The sequence below is a fragment of the Bos javanicus genome, chromosome 27 (genome assembly GCF_032452875.1).
Source record: "Bos javanicus breed banteng chromosome 27, ARS-OSU_banteng_1.0, whole genome shotgun sequence".
NCBI classification, from domain to species: Eukaryota; Metazoa; Chordata; class Mammalia; order Artiodactyla; family Bovidae; genus Bos; species Bos javanicus.
In genome coordinates, this window is record NC_083894.1 from 43579834 (window position 1) to 43603107 (window position 23274).

Genomic DNA, 23274 nt, shown 5'->3' on the forward strand with positions numbered 1-23274 from the left:
GTCCATCCTAAAGTAGATTAGTCCTGAGTATTCATTGGAAGGACTGATGCTGAAGCTGAAGTTCCAATACTTTGGCCACCTGATGTGAAGAGCTGCTCATTGGAAAAGACCCTGATGCCGGGAAAGATTGAAGGCTGGAGGAGAAGGGGATGACAGAGGTTGAGATGGTTGGATGGCATCACTGTCTCGATGGACATGAGTTTGAGTAAGCTTCAGGAGTTGGTGATGGACAGGGAGGCCTGGCATGCTGTGATCCATGGGGTCACAAAGAGTTGGACATGACTGAGTGACTGAACTGAATTGAAGCCAGAAAATGTCTTTAAAAATGGTTTACCAAGCCTTAAAATCCAAACAAATACTAGATTTTAAAAATTATTTTGAGAACAAAGCACTATATTGCATCCTCAGCAGTGGTAGGGTGCACAGCACAGCGAGAAGAGTAGCCCCACCCCCAACCAGAGCAAAGCTTCTTTGCAGCAACAGAGACACAGCACCACCAGTAAGCAGTTAGCTAATTTAAAAAGCCAACCAAGGAGCTTCCTTTTTAAATGGTTAAATACAATATGTTGCCTACATTTTTCATGAGGTAAAGTCATGCATTATTGTTCTTTCACTGATAGAAATAGAAGCTAAATACCACCTTCTATTTAATGACATTATTTTATCTATTTTAAGATTGTAATTAAAGTTCTTCTTAGTCTTCTTTTTGCATCTAAGAAACCAAATCTTCTAATTTAAATGTATAATCTTCTGTCTACTGTTTAATGATCTGTTACATTTCTTCTTAGACCAGTATTCATGTCTTTTATGGATCTACTTAGAGTTTAAGTGTGAATATAATGCGTTTGAGAAGCATGAGTGTAAGGAAATTGTCACTAAACTCTTTAACATATTAAAAAATCTCTATTAAATAGTCATTTTCTGTCTCAAATTTATCATCCTTTATTACCTTTTTGTTTATAATAATTGTTATAATTCAACAATGTCATTTTCAATTTTGATTGTTTTACAGGGTCTAGAATTAGTCTGATTTGAGTCTGAAAACTTAATTAACCATCCTCAAGCTTATCATTCAGATGAATAAAAATATATTAAATGGTACTGTAGTGAAACGTGGCTACTGCAGTTTATTGTGTGTTTTTTTTTTTTAACAGGTTTCTACTTTTTTCTAAGTCAGATCTGATCTATTGATCAGTGTATCTAGTATATAAAATGAGTCTTTGTCTTATATGGGAAATTTAAACAGTTGTCAGATTGCTGCAGCGTGTAAAACCAAATCCAGGGTCAGAAGTAAAGGGTGCGTAAGTGTTCATCAGGGGTGTTCATCCCATGAGAATTACTTCATGGGAGAAATAATTTTTTTTCTATCTGTTTTACCCTAATATGCTTTATCTGTTTGAGGTTAGTATAGCTGGAAAAAAAAAAAAAACTTAAACCATTTTTGAAAAGCTTAGGTGATAAACTGTCATGGAAATGTTCTTTGATGAACAAATACATTTCCTTGGAAATTTGGGTGAGTCCTCAGTTTTACTGTTAATACCAAAGAGTTCACTGGCTTATTAGGTTTTTTATTGCTGCATGACAGTATACATTATCACAGGAAAGTTAATGGGTAAAAACAACACAAACGTATTATCTCGCAGCTTCTAAATATCGAGAGTCCAGACACTGCTGATCTGGGTGGTCTGGATCGTCTGCCAGCTTGCAGCTGATGAGTGCAAAGTGAAAAGTTAAAGTGTCATTTGAGTAGACAGTTAGAGTGCAGTGACTCAGAGTCAGATTACTCACTAACATACCAGTTACTTTGTGTGGGTTAGAAGTTTTGGAGCAAAATGGCTCTAAACAAAACACGTCCTCTGAGAGCATAGGGCAGTAAGCGCATGAAGTACTGGGTAAGAAACCTGATGAAGGGAAGCTGAGGTGGAACTTTCAATTTCTTTCAGGCTTCTAGAAGTTGGTACCAAGGTGTCTGCCTGTGGTCACATCTAAGACTTGGCTGGAGAAGGAACCCCTTTTTTACTCTCATGGCATTGGTGACATTCGGCTGCTCATGATGGTCTCAGTTTTTTCTTGGCTGTTGGCCAGAGACTACCCTAACTGCCCTGTCCCGTGGTCTCTCCATAGGGAAGCTCAGAACGGGGCAGCTTGCTCTTTCAAAGCTAGCGAGGGTGTGTCTCCTCACAAAAGGCATTAGAGTCGTTGTGGTGCTTGTTCAGTCGCTGTCCTGTCTGTTTCTTTGTCACCCCACGGCCTGCAGCACACCAGGCCTCCCCATCCATCACCAGCTCCGGGAGTTTACTCAGACTCATGTCCATCGATTCGGTGATGCCATCCATCTATTTATCCTCTGCCGTCGTCTTCTCCTCCTGCCTTAAATCTTTCCCAGCATCAGGGTCTTTTCCGGTGACTTGGATCTTTGCATCAGGTGGCCAAAGTATTGGAACTTCAGCTTCAGCATCAGTCCTTCCAATGAATATTCAGAGTTGATTTCCTTTAGGATGGACTGGTTGGACTCCTTGCAGTCCAAGGGACTCTCAAGAGTCTTTTCCAGCATTAAAATTCAAAAGCATTAATTCTTCGGCGCTCAGCCTTCTTGTAAAAATTCTTTTAATTGGAGAACAATTGTTTTACAATATTGTGTTGGCTTTTGTCTTCTTTGTGGTCCAGTCTCACATCTGTACATGTCTTATGTAACACACATAAGACGTGACATACATGTACAGACTTAACAGCATCATACCCCTGTAAGCATGTCCGTCTTTCCAATATTCTATTTGTGGAAGCAAGTTACAGGTTCTCCAGGGGAGCCAGCTCTGCAAAAATCTGACGACCATGAAGTGGAAATACTAGGGACCGTCATACAGTGTGCCGGCCACAGCTGGAATGAATACATTTTTCGGGAACTTTCTCTTGATATGGCAAAATATTCTCAAGCAACCTGGAGGCACTCTGTATCATCAATAGTGCCTACTCCACAGCTCTACGACTGAAAGGGGGGAAATGTGAAGGCAAACACAGAACTTAGAGTGATCATGGTTTCTTAAGAATGCTTATGTAGACATTTAGATACAGGGAATATCAGGAGTAAACGTATATATTAGAGAAAGACTCAGTTCAGTTCAGTTCAGTTCAGTCACTCAGTCGTGTCTGACTCTTTGCGACCCCATGAATCTCAGCACGCCAGGCCTCCCTGTCCAGCACCAACTCCCGGAGTTCACCCAGACTCACGTCCATCGAGTCAGTGATGCCATCAGCCATCTCATCCTCTGTCATCCCCTTCTCCTCCTGCCCCCAATCCCTCCCAGCATCAGAGTCTTTTCCAATGAGTCAACTCTTCGCATGAGGTGGCCAAAGTACTGGAGTTTCAGCTTTAGCATCATTCCTTCCAAAGAAATCCCAGGGCTGATCTCCTTCAGAATGGACTGGTTAGATCTCCTTGCAGTCCAAGGGACTCTCAAGAGTCTCTTCCAACACCACAGTTCAAAAGCATCAATTCTTCGGCACTCAGCCTTCTTCACAGTCCAACTCTCACATCCATACATGACCACAGGAAAAACCATAGTCTTGACTAGACGGACCTCTGTTGGCAAAGTAATGTCTCTGCTTTTCAATATGCTATCTAGGTTGATCATAACTTTCCTTCCAAGGAGTAAGCGTCTTTTAATTTCATGGCTGCAGTCACCATCTGCAGTGATTTTGGAGCCCCCCAAAATAAAGTCTGACGCTGTTTCCACTGTTTCCCCATCTATTTCCCATGAAGTGATGGGAACGGATGCCATGATCTTCGTTTTCTGAATGTTGAGCTTTAAGCCAACTTTTTCACTCTCCACTTTCACTTTCATCAAGAGGCTTTTGTGTTCCTCTTCACTTTCTGCCATAAGGGTGGTGTCATCTGCATATCTGAGGTTATTGATATTTCTCCCGGCAATCTTGATTCCAGCTTGTGTTTCATCCAGTCCAGCGTTTCTCATGATGTACTCTGCATAGAAGTTAAATAAGCAGGGTGACAATATACAGCCTTGACGTACTCCTTTTCCTATTTGGAACCAGTCTGTTGTTCCATGTCCAGTTCTAACTGTTGCTTCCTGACCTGCATACAAATTTCTCAAGAGGCAGATCAGGTGGTCTGGTATGCCCATCTCTTTCAGAATTTTCCACAGTTTATTGTGATCCACACAGTCAAAGGCTTTGGCATAGTCAATAGTGCAGAAATAGATGTGTTTCTGGAACTCTCTTGCTTTTTCCATGATCCAGTGGATGTTGGCAATTTGATCTCTGATTCCTCCACCTTTTCTAAAACCAGCTTGAACATCAGGAAGTTCACGGTTCACATATTGCTGAGGCTTAGCTTGGAGAATTTTGAGCATGACTTTACTAGCGTGTGAGATGAGTGCAATTGTGCAGTAGTTTGAGCATTCTTTGGCATTGCCTTTCTTTGGGATTGGAATGAAAACTGACCTTTTCCAGTCCAGTGGCCACTGCTGAGTTTTCCAAATTTGCTGGCATATTGAGTGCAGCACTTTCACAGCATCATCTTTCAGGATTTGAAATAGCTCAACTGGAATTCCATCACCTCCACTAGCTTTGTTGATAGTGATGCTTTCTAAGGCCCACTTGACTTCACATTCCAGGATGTCTGGCTCTAGGTCAGTGATCACACCATCGTGATTATCTGGGTTGGGAAGCTCTTTTTTGTACAGTTCTTCTGTGTATTCTTGCCATCTCTTCTTAATATTGTCTGCTTCTGTTAGGTCCATACCATTTCTGTCCTTTATCGAGCCCATCTTTGCATGAAATATTCCCTTGGTATCTCTAATTTTCTTGAAGCGATCTCTAGTCTTTCCCATTCTGTTGTTTTCCTCTATTTCTTTGCATTGATCACTGAGGAAGGCTTTCTTATCTCTCCTTGCTATTCTTTGGAACTCTGCATGCATATGGGTATATATTTCCTTTTCTCCTTTGCCTTTCAATTCTCTTCTTTTCACAGCTATTTGTAAGGCCTCCCCAGACAGCCATTTGGCTTTTTTGCATTTCTTTTTTGTGGGGATGATCTTGATTACTGCCTCCTGTACAATGTCACAAACCTCCATCTGTAGTTCTTCAGGCACTCTGTCTATCAAATCTAATCCCTTGAATCTATTTGTCACTTCCACTGTATAATTGTAAGGGATTTGATTTAGGTCATACCTGAATTGTCTAGTGGTTTTCCCTACTTTATTCAACTTAAGTCTGAATTTGGCAATAAGGAGTTCATGATCTGAGCAACAGTCAGCTCCTGGTCTTGTTTTTGCTGACTGTATAGAGCTTCTCCATCTTTGGCTGCAAAGAATTGAATCAATCTGATTTTGGTGTTGACCATCTGGTGATTTCCACGTATAGAGTCTTCTCTTGTGTTGTTGGAAGAGGGTGTTTGTTATGACCAGTGAATTTTCTTGGCAAAACTCTATTAGTCTTTGCCCTGCTTCATTCCGTATTCCAAGGCCAAATTTGCCTGTTACTCCAGGTGTTTCTTGACTTCCTACTTTTGCATTCCAGTCCCCTATAATGAAAAGGGCATCTTTTTTGGGTGTTAGTTCTAAAAGATCTTGTAGGTCTTCATAGAATCGTTCAACTTCAACTTCTTCAGCATTACTGGTTGGGGCATAGACTTGGATTACTGGGATATTGAATGGTTTGCCTTGGAAACGAACAGAGATCATTCTATCGTTTTTGAGATTGCATCCAAGTACTGCATTTCAGACTCTTTTGTTGACCATGATGGCTACTCCATTTGTTCTAAGGGATTCCTGACCACAGTAGTAGATATAATGGTCATCTGAGTTAAATTCACCCATTCCAGTCCATTTTAGTTTGCTGATTCCTAGAATGTTGACATTCACTCTTGCCATCTCTTGTTTGACCACTTCCAATTTGCCTTGATTCATGGACCTGACATTCCAGGTTCCTATGCAATATTGCTCTTTACAGCATCAGACCTTGCTTCTATCACCAGTCACATCCACAACTGGGTATTGTTTTTGCTTTGGCTCCATCCCTTCATTCTTTCTGGAGTTATTTCTCCACTGATCTCCAGTAGCATATTGGGCACCTACTGACCTGGGGAGTTTGTCTTTCAGTATCCTATCATTTTGCCTTTTCATACTGTTCATGGGGTTCTCAAGGCAAGAATACTCAAGTGGTTGGCCATTCCCTTCTCCAGTGGACCACATTCTGTCAAATCTCTCCACCATGACCCGCCTGTCTTGGGTAGCCCCATGGGCATGGCTTAGTTTCATTGAGTTAGACAAGGCATGGTCCTAGTGTGATTAGATAGACTAGTTTTCTGTGAGTATGGTTTCAGTGTGTCTGCCCTCTGATGCCCTCTTGCAACACCTACCGTCTTACTTGGGCTTCTCTTACCTTGGGTGTGGGATATCTCTTCACGACTAGGCAGGGACAAAAACCGAAATCACTAAAATAAAAAAGTCTCTTTTGAGAAGTCAGAGTTCACGGGGAAAATAGAGGAAATCTTGGGACTGTAAGCACCAAGGTTGAGAGAGAATGCAACAGTGCTCCTTGAAATAAGGAGACAGCTTAGTCCTCCAGTGCTCAGTTGGCAATCCCAGATCTTAATCATGATCAACATCACAGTTTTGCTCTTCCTTGGCATGTAATCAATTACTGACAGTCATCCCATAAGCCCACACTGTCCCCCTCGTCACACTCCATGGAGAACTAGGGTATTTGCCTACAGGATCTCCTAACATTTAAGTGCCTGCAAGAGTGCCTGACACAGAGGAGATGCTTTTAAACTATGTCTTTCCAATCGCTTTTCAGTGATTCTCAGGCTTCCCAGCTCCTTCTTTGACCTAACTTTTCACCAGAACAATAAAGCCAAAACAATCTCTAATTTAGGTCTTCAGAATTTTTCTGGGGCAAGACACTTTTAGGTTTTATATAAACTCTTTTAGTTGCAAAGTAGGGTACAGATGAAACCACAAAGAATTTTGGCACATCCTCCAGAGAATGGGGCTAATATTTACAGTAGCTTTGTAAAAAATATGGCCTGAGAACTCAGGAGCTCGTGATTCATTCTCAAGCTCCCCGCTAGGAGAGCAGGGACATTGATGGCATAAATTCCAGGGGGCCGTGTTTTGTCAAGGAGGCCCTGAGGACATGACTGATTCAAGGAGAGATTCCCCAAAAGGAAAACAGATCAGAACACAGAAAACTATTTGCAGCTTGTTTGTAACGATAATAATAAAAATGCATTTTTTCCATAGGACTTTGAAACTTTGAGGGATAACAATAATTACACTGAAATGTAAGATATATATGACCTACTATTGAATACATGTTCTAATTGAAGAATGACTTTAAAAAAAGAATTGCCTTTGTTTTTCTTTTTTTTTTTTTTAAGATTTAGGTTATGAGCTGTTTTATATCAGAGATATATTAGCCATGATTTTTTTATGATGAGTCTCTTAAAGAGTAAGGTAAAATTTTTTTTATCTTAGGTTTGAAAGTAGAAATTATGATGCTGAATTTACAGAATTAAAAGTGTGCTGCTTAGATAAGGGAAAGGAATGCAATTAAAAGTTTCATTCTGCATTTATTCCTGCCACTCCTGATTTAATTTTGTATGTGAATCTTTGACTATTTAGGAAGAGTTTTGTCATCTTTTCAAAACCATAATCTTACTGAGACCAACAAAATTAGTTTGATACCATATGTAATAAAAACTAGTTGAAATACCCCATTTATCTTGATTTGTCTCATGTCTTCTATTATTTTCCTATTAGATAAGTAAGATGGGCTTACCTGGTGGCTCAGATGGTAAAGATTCTGCCTGAAATGCAGGAGACCCAGGTTTGATTCTGGGTCCAGAAGATCCCCTGGAGGAGGAAATGGCAACCCACTCCAGCATAAGTCTTGCCTGGAGAATCCCATGGACAGAGGAGCCTTGGGGGGCTACAGTCCATGGGGTTGCAAAGAGTTGAACACGACTGAGCAACTAACACTGCTACTACTATAAAAGTAAGATATTACTAATTTACATGGCCTCAGCTTTAAAGTTTCAAAGTGATATTTATATTTAACTCAGTTCAGTTCAGTTCAGTCCCTCAGTCGTGTCCGACTCTTTGCGACCCTGTGAATCGCAGCACGCCAGGCCTCCCTGTCCAGCACCAACTCCCGGAGTTCACTCAAACTCATGTCCATCAAGTCGGTTATGCCATCCAGCCATTTCATCTTCTGTCATCCCCTTCTCCCCTTGCCCCCAATCCCTCCCAGCATCAGAGTCTTTTCCAATGAGTCAACTCTTCGCATGAGGTGGCCAAAGTCTTGGAGTTTCAGCTTTAGCATCATTCCTTCCAAAGAAATCCCAGGGCTGATCTCCTTCGGAATGGACTGGTTGGATCTCCTTGCAGTCCAAGGGGCTCTCAAGAGTCTTCTCCAACACCACAGTTCAAAAGCATCAATTCTTCAGTGCTCAGCTTTCTTTACAGTCCAACTCTCACATCCATACATGACCACAGGAAAAACCATAGCCTTGACTAGACAAACCTTTGTTGGCAAAGTATTGTCTCTGCTTTTGAATATGCTGTCTAGGTTGGTCATAACTTTCCTTCCAAGGAGTAAGCGTCTTTTAATTTCATGGCTGCAATCACCATCTGCTGTGATTTTGGAGCCCAGAAAAATAAAGTCTGACACTGTTTCCACTGTTTCCCCATCTATTTCCCATGAAGTGATGGGACCAGATGCCATGATCTTCGTTTTCTGAATGTTGAGTTTTAAGCAACTTTTTCACTCTCTTCTTTCACTTTCATCAAGAGGCTTTTTAGTTCCTCTTCACTTTCTGCCATAAGGGTGGTGTCATCTGCATATCTGAGGTTATTGATATTTCTCCCAGCAATCTTGATTCCAGCTTGTGTTTCTTCCAGTCCAGCGTTTCTCATGATGTACTCTGCATAGAAGTTAAATAAGCAGGATGACAATATACAGCCTTGACGTACTCCTTTTCCTATTTGGAACCAGTCTGTTGTTCCATGTCCAGTTCTAACTGTTGCTTCCTGATCTGCATACAGATTTCTCAAGAGGCAGATCAGGTGGTCTGCTATGCCCATCTCTTTCAGAATTTTCCACAGTTTATTGTGATCCACACAGTCAAAGGCTTTGGCATAGTCAATAGCGCAGAAATAGATGCTTTTCTGGAACTCTCTTGCTTTTTGATGATCTAGCGGATGTTGGCAATTTGATCTCTGGTTCCTCTGCCTTTTCTAAAACCAGCTTGAACATCTGGAAATTCATGATTCATGTATTGCTAAAGCCTGGCTTGGAGAATTTTGAGCATTACTTTACTAGGCTGTGAGATGAGTGCAATTGTGCAGTAGTTTGAGCATTCTTTGGCATTGCCTTTCTTTGGGATTGGAATGAAAACTGACCTTTTCCAGTCCTGTGGCCACTGCTGAGTTTTCCAAATTTGCTGGCATATTGAGTGTAGCACTTTCACAGCATCATCTTTCAGTATTTGAAATAGTTCAACTGGAATGAAGTCCATATAATAAACAATTGCTGCTTATCAATAATAAAAAAAATGATAATATGGGGCTTCCCTGATGTCTCAGTTGGTAAAGAATCTGCCTGCTATGCCAGAGACCCAGGTTTGATTCCTGGGTCAGGAAGATCCACTGGAGAAGAGATAGGCTACTCACCCCAGTTTTTTCAGGCTTTCTTTGTGGCTCAGCTGATAAAGAATCCGTCTGCAATGCGGGAGACCTGGGTTCCATCCCTGAGTTGGGAAGATCCCCTGGAGATGGGAAAGGCTACCCACTCTAGTATTCTGGCCTGGAGAATTCCATGGACTCTATAGTCCATAGGGTCACAAAGAGTTGGACACGACTGAGCAACTTTCACATGATGATGAATTTCGTTTGTCAGCTTTTTGCTTTTCTGTGACTTTACTTCAATTTATTTTAATTGTCTTACTTTTGTAGCTATTAATGAAGAATTCATTAGATACACCATATATACGTGCCACTAAAGCTGAACATTGTATATAAACATGTTATATGTATATAGCATATATATATATATATATATATATATATATATATATATAATGTTCTGCAGACATAGAGAACAGACTTGTAGACACGGAGGGGAGGGGAGGAGGGAGAGGGTGCGATGTGTGGAGAGAGTCACATGGACATTTACAATCTGACATGTAATATAGATGGCCGGTGGGAATTTGCTGTATGACTCAGGGAACTGAAACAGGGGCTCTGGGACAATCTAGAAGGGTGGGATGGGGAGGGAGGTGGGAAGGAGTTTTGGGAGGGAGGAGACACGGCTGTACCTGTGGCTTATTCTTGTTGATGTTTGACAGAAAGCAACAAAATTCTGTAAAGCAATTATCCTTCAATTAAAAAATAAACAGATATATATATATATATATATAAAGATATGTATGTATCACATATTTGCAAAATTACAATGAAAGCTGCTCAGTTGTGCGACTCTTGGCGACCCCGTGGACTGCAGCCCGCCAGGCTCCTCTGTCCTTGGGATTCTCCAGGTAAGAACACTGGAGTGGGTGGCCAGTCCCTCCTCTAGGGCATCTTCTGGATCCAAGGATCGAACCTGGGTCTCCTGCATTGCCAGGAGGATTCTTTACTGTCTAAGCCAGCAGGGAAGCCCCCAAATTAAAATAATGCTGTTTTTATGCCTAGTGTTATGGGAATCTCCTAACACTGTCATTTTAATTTTAAATTCACACTGCACTCTAGTGGGGAGTGAGATCAAAGCCAAGTTTTTCTTATGTTGGTGCTTTTTAGCACTGAATATGGATTATTTATACTTTTAAAAGTGAAATGTGAAAGAGTGCTATGATCTATCATTTTCTCAAAGCTGAAATAGTATAAATAAATTTATATATTCTATATAATATATATTTAATATTTAACCCTGGAGTTAAATATTTACTCCTGGGGTTTGAGCAAGCTCCACAAGATGCTGAAAGACAGGAAGGCCTGGCGTGCTGCAGTCCACGGGGTCACAAAGAGTCGGACACAACTGAGCGACTAAACAACAGTATTTAACCATTATAATACAATATGATTTTTTTCTCTAAGTTGCTCTAAAGTAATAGAGGAAAATTCACTAATGAAACATTTGGATTGATTTTTCATGGTGTATTTGGCATATATATATATGTATATGTATATATATCAGATCAGGTCAGTCGCTCAGTGTATATATATGTGTGTGTATATATACACACACACATATATATGTATATATGGATGTAATTTACACCATAAAATCCTAATATAAGGAAATATGAAATAAAAGATAATCCCTCATTTTTTTATAACTAGAAGACAAAAGAATAGCCAATTTTCTTTCATAATTTTGAAAAATGAGGGTTACATGTTAAAATATTGGCTTGTGAATTGTCTTTTTGATCCTGGTTTAATTCAGCATGTTTATCTAAGCTCTGCAGAGGAACCTTGGCAACAACGTCTTTGAAAGCACTAGAACTGGAACCACTTTTCAAATATCTAGTAATTTTCTCATTTTTTCCTAAGTGATTTTAAACTAAATTAGTGCTCTTAAAATTCATTTTTGAGGTTGTTTCCAGAAATTTTATTCCAAGTAATTAGTATCCAATCACATAAATGTAGTACATATTTTTTCTAACTATTTCACTCCATAAATGCTTACTTGCGATATCCACAAACTTTTCCTATTTTTTAAGATCAGGTTTGAAAGATTTCTTGAAGATGATGCCCTGCCGTTGCAGCTGTGAGATCGTGCCCTCATAAACAGTGACTGGAGCTTTATTGTTTGCTCTGCTTCTTTTCTACTGAGCCAGTAAAGAAAAGTTGCATAAAACCTATGAACTCCATAATAATTTTTACTCCTCATACAAAGTACAACTTTCCTTTACTGAAATGGTCTGAATTGATGTGTCCTACCCAGACATTATTATTTTCATAATAAACTGAAAAGGCTCCTTATAGTGGGACCCTTTAAGGCGTTCAATATCAGCAGATTCTTCTCTTCAGAGAGAGATTTTTGAGAACACATTTGTCTTGCATTTGGGCAATATTTAGACTCATTTAGACTTTGACTTTTATTTTCTCAGTGAAACTGACTTTGAAAAAAACAGCTAAAATTTATCACTTGCCACCCTCTGAATAGATACTATTAAAACTCAAAGGAATGAACTTGGAATTTCTATTTTTTTACTAAATATTTGGCTATCATCCACCTTAGCTGGTCAACTGTATCGCCGTGAAATAGCTGTAGCTCAAATGTTTATTTTGTTTTTATTAGATGAAAAATGATTGTTAGATATGCTGTCAGATCACGATTTATAAAGGGATTTTCTGTTTGTTTGTTTAGTATTGGGTATGCCACTCCAGTACTCTTGCCTGGAAAATCCCATGGATGGAGGAGCCTGGTAGGCTGCAGTCCATGGGGTCACTGAGGGTCGGACACGACTGAGAGACTTCACTTTTCACTTTCATGCATTGGAGAAGGAAATGGCAACCCACTCCAGTGTTCTTGCCTGGAGAATCCCAGAAACGGGGGAGCCTGGTGGGCTGCCGTTTATGGGGTCGCACAAAGTCGGACACGACTGATACGACTTCGCAGCAGCAGCAGCAGCATGCCACTGTTTATGGCACAGTTTTGTGTTAAATGTGTTCTACAACTTTAAGTCCCTACCTACCTCATTAAATAATATTCTAAGGAAAGAGAAGCCATTGCAAAAACAAGAATATTTTAGTTTATTCTACTGTGCTGCTTGCATTTCTATGCCTTTATAGGTCATGGTTTATTGTGCTCTGAACTGCCTGTTGGCCAATGTTTTTTATTGTCATTTGATTGTCAGTACAAATTATTGCAGGATCTTAAGGGTCCTTGCTGTTTTGACAAGCGAGAAAGTCCAAGAACAAAGGATGAAACCAATCATGGGTGAAGCAGCAGAACTTGGCTTCCTAACTTTGAAGTAAGGTATCAAAATTGTGTATAAGGAAAAATTTCCATTTGATGAAGTTAGGTTTAGTTTTTAGCCAATAGACATCCCTTTTAATTTTGTATTAATGCTTGTTGATTGTTGTGGTAGAGTTAAATACTAAACAAAAATGAAATTTATGAGACCAGTTGAATAACACTTGTGTGTGTGTGTGTGTGTGTGTGTGTGAGAGAAAGTCGCTCATCCTTCAGTTTTATTGGAACAAATCATTATTAGACACAGGGCTCAGTGGGGGTTTGTTAGATTTTTTGTTAATGGGTTGGCAGGTTAGTTATTTTGTCAGAAAACTTGATTGAGAGCCATGGTCCGTATTAGATTTCACACTTCTCTGCCCTGAATTTACCTCCAAGTCACATGCAGGGCACCTGGAGAAACCAGAGATGGTAAGCCTGTACACTTTATGCCTGTATATGGCAGCTGAGAAATAAGAGCATGTACTTTTAAGCCAGTCTGAAGCACAGAGTCAAGATGGCCAGTCCCCCGTAAGGCCGTGATCTTGCTGCTCATTCTCCCCGTCACACCGTTTACTTTTCCTGCTGCGGAGATTAATGAGCAAAGAATGAACAGCAGAGAAACTTCTGTCTTAGTTCTTTCCCAGAGTACAGGAGCTCCAAAGAAATTTCTGTTCTATTAGTCAAGAAGAGAAATAAAGAATAGTCTCAAACTAGTAGCTTTTTTTTTTTTTTCAATTTAAATAAACTTTTTACTTTAGAGTAGCTTTAGATTAGCAGAAAAGTTATCAACTTAGTTGAGTTCCATAAACTCCACCTACATAACTTTGCTCTACTGTTAACAGATTAGTCTGGTGCATTTGTCCCCAGTAATGGAGCAGTAATATTACTGACACTCTATTCTTTATTTGGACCTTATCAGGGGTTTTTCTTCTCTCCCCCCGGCTCCCCCAGCCCAGATAAGGAAATGGCAACCCACTCCAGTACCAGGATTCTTCTGGGTAAAGTCCCATGGACAAAGGAGCCTGGTGGGCCACAGTTCATGGGATTGTGTCCAACTGAGCAACTGACCACAGGGTGTTTCTAAACCAATGGTTTTGCTCTTTTCTAGCACCCCATCCAGAACACCACTTTTTTTTTTCTCTATTGTGCAGTCAATTGGTTTTGTAAAATTTTTCTTGAAATATATTTGATTCACAATGTGTTAATTTGAGGTGTACAGCAAAGTGACTCAATTATATGTACATACATATACAGATACAGGTTCTTTTCCATTAGGGCTTCCCTGGTGGCTCAGAGGTTAAAGCGTCTGCCTGCAATGCAGGAGACCAGGGTTTGATCCCTGGGTCAGGAAGATCCCCTGGAGAAGGAAATGGCACCCCACTCCAGTCCTCTTGCCTGGAGAATCCCATGGACAGAGAAGCCTGGTAGGCTACAGTCCACGGGGTCGCAAAGAGTCAGGACACGACTGAGCGACTTCACTTTCACTTTCACTTTCTTTTCCATTATAGGTTATTACAAGACATTGAGTAGAGTTCCTTGTGCTATACAGGAGATCCTTTTTTATTATCTAATTTATATATTGTAGTGTATACATTTTAAACTCAATTCCTAATTTAGAATTATTTTAAGTGATTTGTAAATAAAGGGTAAATTATGTATTCAATAGTTACTTTAATTATTATCTTAAGGTCAGAGATACTGCAATTGTCAGCTGATTTTTCTCTTAGACCAGAGTATACATACCTTATATTTGTCCAAAAGTAATGTATTCTGATAAAATCCTTAGATCTGTCACACTTTTTTGTACCCTATGAAGCTATCTTAGATGTTCAGAACATCTTATGCATTTGAGGTACAAACCGTACATTTTTAGATACTGAGACAATTTTAGCTTTTTTGTATATGTAGGATATGTCCATCCAAATGTAAGTGCTTTTACTTGATTGATATTAAAATATGAGAATTTCATTTAGTTGTAGAAATCAAGGAAGAAATCTCTAATGTATTAATGGTATCCCCAAATCACTGTGGATGGTGACCGCAGCCTTGAAATTAGAAGATGCTTTCCCCTTGGAAAAAAAGCTATGACAAACCTAGACTGCCTATAAAAAAGCAGAGACTTCACTTTGGGTCCAGAGAGTCTTAGCTATGGTTTTACCAGTAGTCATTCATGGATGTGAGATTGGACCAAAAAGAAGGCTGAACACCAAAGAATTGATGCTTTCAAAATGTGGTGCTGGAGAAGACTCCTGAGAGTCCCCTGGACTGCAAGGAGATCAAACTAGTCCATCCTAAAGGAAAATAACCCTGAATATTCATTGGAAGGACTGATGCTAAAGCTGAAGCTCCAATACTTTGGCTTCCTGATGTGAAGATTCTACTCATTGGAAAAGACCCTGATGCTGGGAAAGATTGAAGGCAGGAAGAGAAAGGGATGACAGAGGATGAGATGGTTGCATGGCATCATCAGCTCTCTGGACCTGAGTTTGAGCAAACCCTGGGAGATGGTGATGGACAGGGAAGCCTGATATGCTACAGTTTATGGGATTGCAAAAGTTCAGACATGACTTAGCAATTGAACAACAATGTGTCCTTTAATGGATCAAACAGTTCCTTATCTCTATCATGCAAGCCCCCTTTTCTTTAATTCCCACCATAAATTTGAAAGGTCAGGAAGCTAATACAGGTACCCTCTCTTTTGGAAAGTTTGCATGCTTTATACGGCTTTTCTTTTAGGAAGGCTTACATTATTTTACTACTTGATTTGCTAACTGAAAGAAATTTGAAGATGATTTTTGATTTTACAAAATAAAAGATGAAAAGTGAAAATAGCATTTATTATTTGTTTTCAGCAGCTGTGATAGGTGAAACCTCCTTTACCAAGTCCAGGCTCACTCTCTTCACCACAGGACAGGCCAGTGAATCCTCGAGATGGAATGTTGAGGCAAAGAATATGGCTTTATTAGAAAGCCTGCTGACTGAGAAGATGGCAGACTAATGTCCCCAAATAACCATCTTGTCGGGGCCTGGATGCCAGATTGTTTTATGGATCAGAGATGGGGGAGGTGAGGAAGCCAAATTAAGAAGACTATTTAATTCTTGCAAGTATTTCCTAGAACGGCAAGCCTCAGGCAGGCAGTGTTACTTTCTTTTTCTTACAGTCATTTCACAGGTGGTGTGGAATGGAATGTCTCCTGCCACATCAATAAACAAGCATGTCACAGTTATCTTTGATTCCATCCCTCCAAACACGAGTTTCTGAGCCATGCTGACACACCACACTCCCTACACAAGGAATCAAGGGTGGCACAGTCATCAGAGATTTCAGCCCGCGAGCTAGACAGAGGCACTTTAGTTTAAGGAGAAGGCAGAGCAGGCAGGGTTCTCTAAGCCAGGCCATTATGTGTGATTATACTAACAAAAGCAGCAAAAACAGGGGTTCAAGTCAAAGAAACAGACCCAGCATGAAATCAAAACTAACCCTTCCTGGTTCCATTGGTACTTCCTCAGAGCATGGTGAGTGAGAGCCTGTGATGTGGAGATGAACTCACTCAGAGCATGGTGAGTGAGAGCCTGTGATGTGGAGATGGATCCCAGAGGTTCGGTTTTTAGGCGCATGACCCGAGGTGAATTCCTCCTGCGCTGTAAACCTCAGCCTCCTCAGTTTGAAACAGGAAAGACTACAGTTCTTCACCATTTCCTTTTCAGTTGTTACGATGTTTGTCATTTAAAATGGCATTTAACATGGTATTTGGCATGGCAAAAGCAAAGTGAAACCCTTGCCGTTTTGATCTCCAGTGGCCTCCGTCTGCAATGGCTTGGAGCAGGGCTTGGGTTCCCAGCCAGAGATTGGGCTGGTTCACAGCAGTACAAGCACCAGGTCCTAGCTACTAGACCTGTAGTCAGTGACACGGGCCCTGGCCCTTCAGCTTTGCAGAAAAGAATTCCCACAGAGATGGAAAGTAGTGAAGCAAGCAAAGTATTTAGTGGGAGGAAAAGAGTACAATACATGTAGATAGACTCACGAGTAGGAGTTGTGCCCTGATGGCAGTTTAAATTACTTTTATGGGGTGTTTCTTCCAGGTTTTCTTCAGCCAGTCATTTTTATTTGCCTGGTTCACAGCCCAGGTTTAGTATATCTCAGGATCCTCCCTGTGTGCACATGCATCTCTTAGCCAAGAGGGATTCTACCGCAAAGGTGTTTGCGTAGGAACATCCCTTGATATAACTCCCCTTTGGCCTGCAAGGAGTCTTTTCTGCACATGTGTGGTCAGGGAAGACTCCTGACTTTGGAAATGAGGACTATGTGGACTGGGCAGGGCCCAGCCTCCTCCTTTAATTGTCTTGCTATTCTAGTCTTGGCCTTTCTGTCCACAGGGAATGAGTCTCCAATGGCTTTACCCTGGGGGGAGGGGGTGCTCACCTACCTCCTACTTCAATTTGCATTCCATGAAAGATAAAAAGTACAGTATGAAAGCAACCTACTAAAATGGGAAGAATTGGAGATTTTGAATTGTAAGTGTCTCTGTGTGTGTGTTAGTCACTCAGTGATGTCTGACTCTTTGTGACCCCATGGACTGTAGCCCCCCAGGCTCCTCTGTCCATGGGATTCTCCAGGCAGGAATACTGCAGTGGGTTGCTGTTCCCTTTTCCAGGAGACCTTCCCAACCCAGAGAGCGAACCCTGGTCTCCCACATTGCAGACAGATTTTTACCCTCTGAGCCACCAGGAAAGTGTCTAGGACAATGCTTATTTGCTACTGATTTTAGTAATATGAAGGAATCTAAGAATTATTTTATTATTTTTTATTTTTATTGATTTTTTTTATTGAAGTACAGTTGATTTACAGTGTTGTGTTAGTTTCAGGCGTACAGAAAAGTAATTCAGTTCTATAACACACACACACACATGTATGTGCATATGTATATGTCCTCTTCCAGGTTCTCTTTTGTTACACATTTTTACAAAACAGTGACTTTAATTACCTGTGCTATACAAAGGGGCCTTGTTGTTTATCTGTGTTATATACAATAGTGTGTATCTGTTCATCCAAGCTCCTAATTTATCCCTCTCATATTTCCCCTTTGGTAACCATAAGATTGTTTTCTATGTCTGTGAGTCTATTTCTATCTTGTAAATGAGTTTGTTTGTATCATTTTTTTTTTTAGATTTCACATTTAAGTTATATCATATGATTTTTGTCTTTAACTTACTTCCTTAGTATGGTAATCTCTAGGTGCAGCCATGTTGCTGGAAATGACAGTATTTCATTGTATTTTATGGCTGAGTAGCATATACAATGGTACATCTATCTACACATGTGTATATATTTATTCATTCGTTGATGGATATTTTCATTGCTTCCATGTCTTGGCAATTGTAAATAATGCTCCTACACTGTTGGTGGGAATGTAAATTGATGCAGCCATAGTGGGGAGCAGTGTGGAAGTTTCTTTAATGGGAATTTGCTGTGCGGCTCAGGAAACTCAACCAGGGGCTCTGTATCAACCTAGAGGGGTGGGATGGGGAGGGAGATGGGGGGAGTTCCGCAAGGGAGGGGATATATGTATACCAATGGCTAATTCATGTTGAGATTTGACAGAAAACAGCAAAATTCTGTAAAGCAATTACCCTTCAATAAAAAATAAATTAATTAAAAAAATAGAGTTATCATATTATCCAGCAATCCTACTCCTGGACATATATCCAGAAAGGATGAAAACTCTAATTACAGTAAAAAATACATACACCCTAATGTTCACAGGAATCCAGGAACCTTGATTGGCCTGTTCATAGCTTCCTTTGCACCCTAGATTCCACATGTGTCCAAGATGGAGAGTGTGAGGCTGAGTTTCCACCTGACGGCTTTGAAGAGAAACCAGAAAAAGAAAAGAAACAAACCAATTTCACTTTGTGCAGTGTGTGTAACATTCAGCTGAATTCGACTGCTCAAGCCCAAATCCACTACAATGGCAAATCACATCAAAAGAGATTAAAACAGCTCAGCACCGGGCTGGTGAAAAACGACACTGGTAAGTGTTTCTGAAGCTGTATTTTCAATTTTATATCGTCAAGTTCTTTATGTACCTGCAGATGTGGAAATAAAAGAATAGACTAAGCTCTATTTTTAAAGCTGGGAAAACAGTAAATTAAAGTTTTATCAGCGTAGCACATTGAAAGAATTTCTCACGGCTATCTGAGGGACAAGGGGAAATTTGGTTGTCATCTGTGTGTAAATGTATTAGGATTGGGATTGGGATTGGGACCTACCAGGACACTTATGATAATTAGAAAAAAGTTGACATTAGATTTTGTTGATATTTGACTTTACTATAATTATTTGAAAATTAGCATATTCTTCTACATTTTATATAAAACAATTGTTTCTGTGTTTGTTTTATGCATGTTGGGGCCTCAGTTGGTTCACAAGATTGCCATTTATTTTAAAAAATACACACTTTTCAAGTCGAAGTTTTAACCAACAAAATGTGATCTTTTAGTATGTACAGATTCTTTAAATTTGCTGGTGAAAATTCATGGTTTGCCTAATCACTTTCTACTTTTAAAAGTATAAGCTGAATTTAGGAGTAAGCAAATTTTAAAAATAGCACGTATGTATTTTTGAAACAAATGGAAGATTATTAATAAAAGCAGGGAGAGGTGAGGGAAGGGAGGGTAGAATCCTGCAGCAGGATTTAGGGCAGCTAAAATAACAGTAACGCCAAAGAGTTAACAATATTGTGGTCTGGTTGGATGTTTCATTGATAAGATATGTTTTATATCAATTTTATTAACATTTAAATATGAGACTGGATTTTGATATGTTCTAATATTTGGTATTGAAGGCAAATATACTTTTGTAGTGTTGACTAAAATAATTGCACGAGGTGGCAGTTGCGAGTGAAGCTTTATTTGGGGCAATATGAGGACTGCAGCCCCAGAGACAGAGATCAGTAGCTCCGAGAAACTGCTCCAGTGAGGCAGGGGAAAAGATGGTATATATGTGATTTTGGTAAAGGGGGGTATATGCGATCAAATACATACTTTTTTGTAGAAAGTTTCCGCTTGTGCCATGAAGCTTCTGCTAGTCAGGAGAAGCAGTCATCACCATGAAAGGTTTTAATGCTTTCCTAGATATAAGGAGATACAGGAACTGGGCTCATAAAATCAGCTCCTGAGAATATCTAGCAGTCTGAAGACCTGCTCTGCCAGTTTTCTAGAGCACAGAGTGCCTGTCTCTGCGCTCCACCCTGAACTCTTCGTGGGGTGTTGGAGGTCAGCAGCTGCAGCCGCACAGATTCCATCCTTGTAGAAGTAGATGGCAGGCACCCATGGTAAATGCCAATTTGTGGTTGACAGGAGTTTGCTTCAAGGCTACCAAAATGAGAAAAAAACAAACAAACCACAAAACAGTGTATTTTTTAAATGGAAAGTATTTCTACCTTCCTTTGTATTTTTAGTATGGCTGAGCTGGAATATTCTAATAGAAAGGATTCTGTGTTTCTCTTTCTTTTGTATGACAAAAGGTTAATTATGGATCTTACTGGTCAAAGAGATATTTAAAATAATCATTGCAAAGTAAATAAGAACTACGAAATTTCATAGCTCCAAGATGAGCTAGTGAGGCCATGGACTTATTAAGTCATATTTAAAAATACAGATTTCATGACCTCTGCTTTGAATGTTCTAGGGAAAATCTTTTCCCTATCATTGGCATTAGGGTAAAATCATGGTAAGTACAGCGTGATTGAATTTCAAGTTGTCTTTCTTTCAGTTGCTGTGGGTGTGAAGCCCAATCCAGATCTCTGTCCATTGACACTGAATTAAATCACAGAGACAGTTTTGGGTGAAGTTAGAACAGAACAGCTTGATTGCTTTCCAGGCAGAGGGAACCAGAGTGGGCTAATGACCTCAGAACTGTGTGCTCCCTTGGAGGGGATAGTGGGGGGTTCACAGTACTGGTTCAGAGAGAGTGTGATCGGCTCGTGGACGTTCTTCCGATGGGTCAGTGGTGAGCTGAGTGGGAATCGGCACCATCAGCCTTCTGGCTCCAGCTGGTCTGCGGTCTGTGCGCTTCTGGATTAACGTCTCCCGCCTGTGTGGGGTTCAGTGTCTTCACAGCAGCTCAGAGATACTGGTATGTGGGACCCTCGAAGGAGAACGAGGACCCTGCCCCGAGGCTGCACTGTTATCTCTTGATGCTCCTCTTGTCTCTGCATCCCCTCCCTTCCCTAATTAGCAAAGGTTTGGACCTGCTGCTCTGGGAAGGTCTTGGAGGCTAAATGAAGCCTGTTTCCTATAATCAAGAAATGCAAGCTTTTGTGCCCAGGAGACCCACAGGGGTCCTGCTGGGTTTCAGTGGTGGTGATGGTGTCAGCTTCAGGGTTTTACTTCACTTACCTTGGTATTTAAAATCGTCTTTGGAGAAGTAATAAGTTACATCATAGAAAGAAACTCAAGAGTTTAAATCATAGCTAATCTCAGATGAAATTTAGGATGGTCAACAACTTTCAAATCATAGGACTGAGTTCCTCAAATCAAAAATAATTGCATCAGTCCACATATAATGGACTAGCATTGTACTAAAGGCTTTATGTACATTTCTTATTTATTTTTCTTTACACCCAGAGAGATATTTCCATTATCATCCTCTTACAGATGTAGAAATTGAGGAGAATGTCAATGAATCCTGTACTGAAGGTCACCCAACTCTTAAATGGTCAAACTAGAGATCAAATTCCAGTCTTATGCAGTAAATAGCTGCATTCTAAAGTATACTGTCTCCCCAAAATGAATATTCCATAGAAGTGGTGACTTTATTTATTCAAGGAGAAAATTATTTTAAGAGAATATAAAAAAATAAAATTATATCATATTCCCAACAATGCAACGATCAATATGGTGCTTAGCAAATTTCATTGCTACATTTTCTTTGCACATTATTTTCCCAAGTTTCTTTTTAGCATCAAGTTATCGAAAGTTGTGAAAATGATTATGAATTAATGGGAGCACTTGGTTTGGATTATCTTGGTTTGATCTGAAATCATACTTCGGAGGAGCCCTCACCTCTGATGACAGGTGGATTTAACTACAGGTGGATTGAACTACAGGCAATCAACTCTCAAATCAAGTTGTTATTTTACATTGATATAGAAACATATTATTTCTTTTATATACCCCTCTGTCTTTCCACACTAGAAATGTACTTTTTCAGACCTTTGGGGAATAAGGAAGGAGCCCAGTTCTGAGAGTCATATGATTAATTGTGCTTCCTTTACTCACACAGTGACCAAGCTAAAATCAGGAATCCTCAAGAGTAATGGGTCATGTAAATATTGAGTTGAGCATTATCACCTTTAGTTTATTCAGAGATAGAAATGGGACTAGAAGGAAATAGCCTCCTCCTTGAAGATGCACACACAGAATGGCTGCTGTGAACTTCTTCCATCTTTAGAAAAGCATCTCATCTCAGATTTCAAACTTGAAGGCAGTGTGGGAGGGCCAAGAAAGCAGTAAGATATTAGAAATATTTACCTGGATGAATTCAACCTTATCCATAGCTCACTGTCAGAGACGCAAATAAAATCAGTAGTGGTTGCTGTTGTTAAGTTGCTAAGTCACGTCTGACCCTTTGTGACCCCAGGGACTGCAGCACGCCAGGCTCCTCTGTCTTCTACATTCTCCTGGAGTTTGTTCAAATATGTCCACTGAGACATGGAACTAGATTTTATTATTCATTTGAGGTTGTCTAAATGGAAAAAAATAGTAACACTGGTTCTGGGTGACTGTAGAACATTGTATAGTTACATGCCTACAGGTGTATTCTAAAATATGTGAAAAAGTACAAGAATAAACAAGAGGGACATCACCCTAGCTAAAATAGGGTTTCTGTATTTCTGAGCAAAATGTGGCATTTCTCATGTCATTTGACTTATTACCTAAAATGGCCTTCTGAAGATTGCAGTGAAAAAATATACCGTGTGTGCTGGTTAGGTAGGAGCCCCTGGTCCCACAGGTGAGACCTGACTTCACTTTCTGACAGTTGCTGCCATCTTGACAGGAGTTACATTACCAAGGACATGTGTCCATACATGCATGTATGTTGTCCTGAGTCCCCAGGTCCCTCCTGACGACTGAGAGTGTTGCCTGCTGAGCTCCCCAAGCACTGCCTGCAGGTGAAGGGGCTGGCTCTTCTGAATTTGCTCCTTCCTTGGAGCAAAACCTCCCAACTTCTTGGCTCAAAAGGCCATTCCAGCTTCAGCTTTACCGATAACATGGCTGCAATTCTATCAAGTCCAG

The 23274-nt window shown here is 40.2% G+C and overlaps 1 protein-coding gene across 1 annotated transcript in view; it reads left to right on the top strand.

Moving 5' to 3' along the window:
• The window catches only part of ZNF385D (zinc finger protein 385D), a 992080-nt gene that overhangs the window by 217719 nt on the left and 751087 nt on the right, over positions 1-23274 (top strand). The window contains 1 exon segment of the mRNA XM_061404729.1: positions 18789-19007. Within this exon segment, the coding sequence (XP_061260713.1) occupies positions 18789-19007 (219 nt within the window).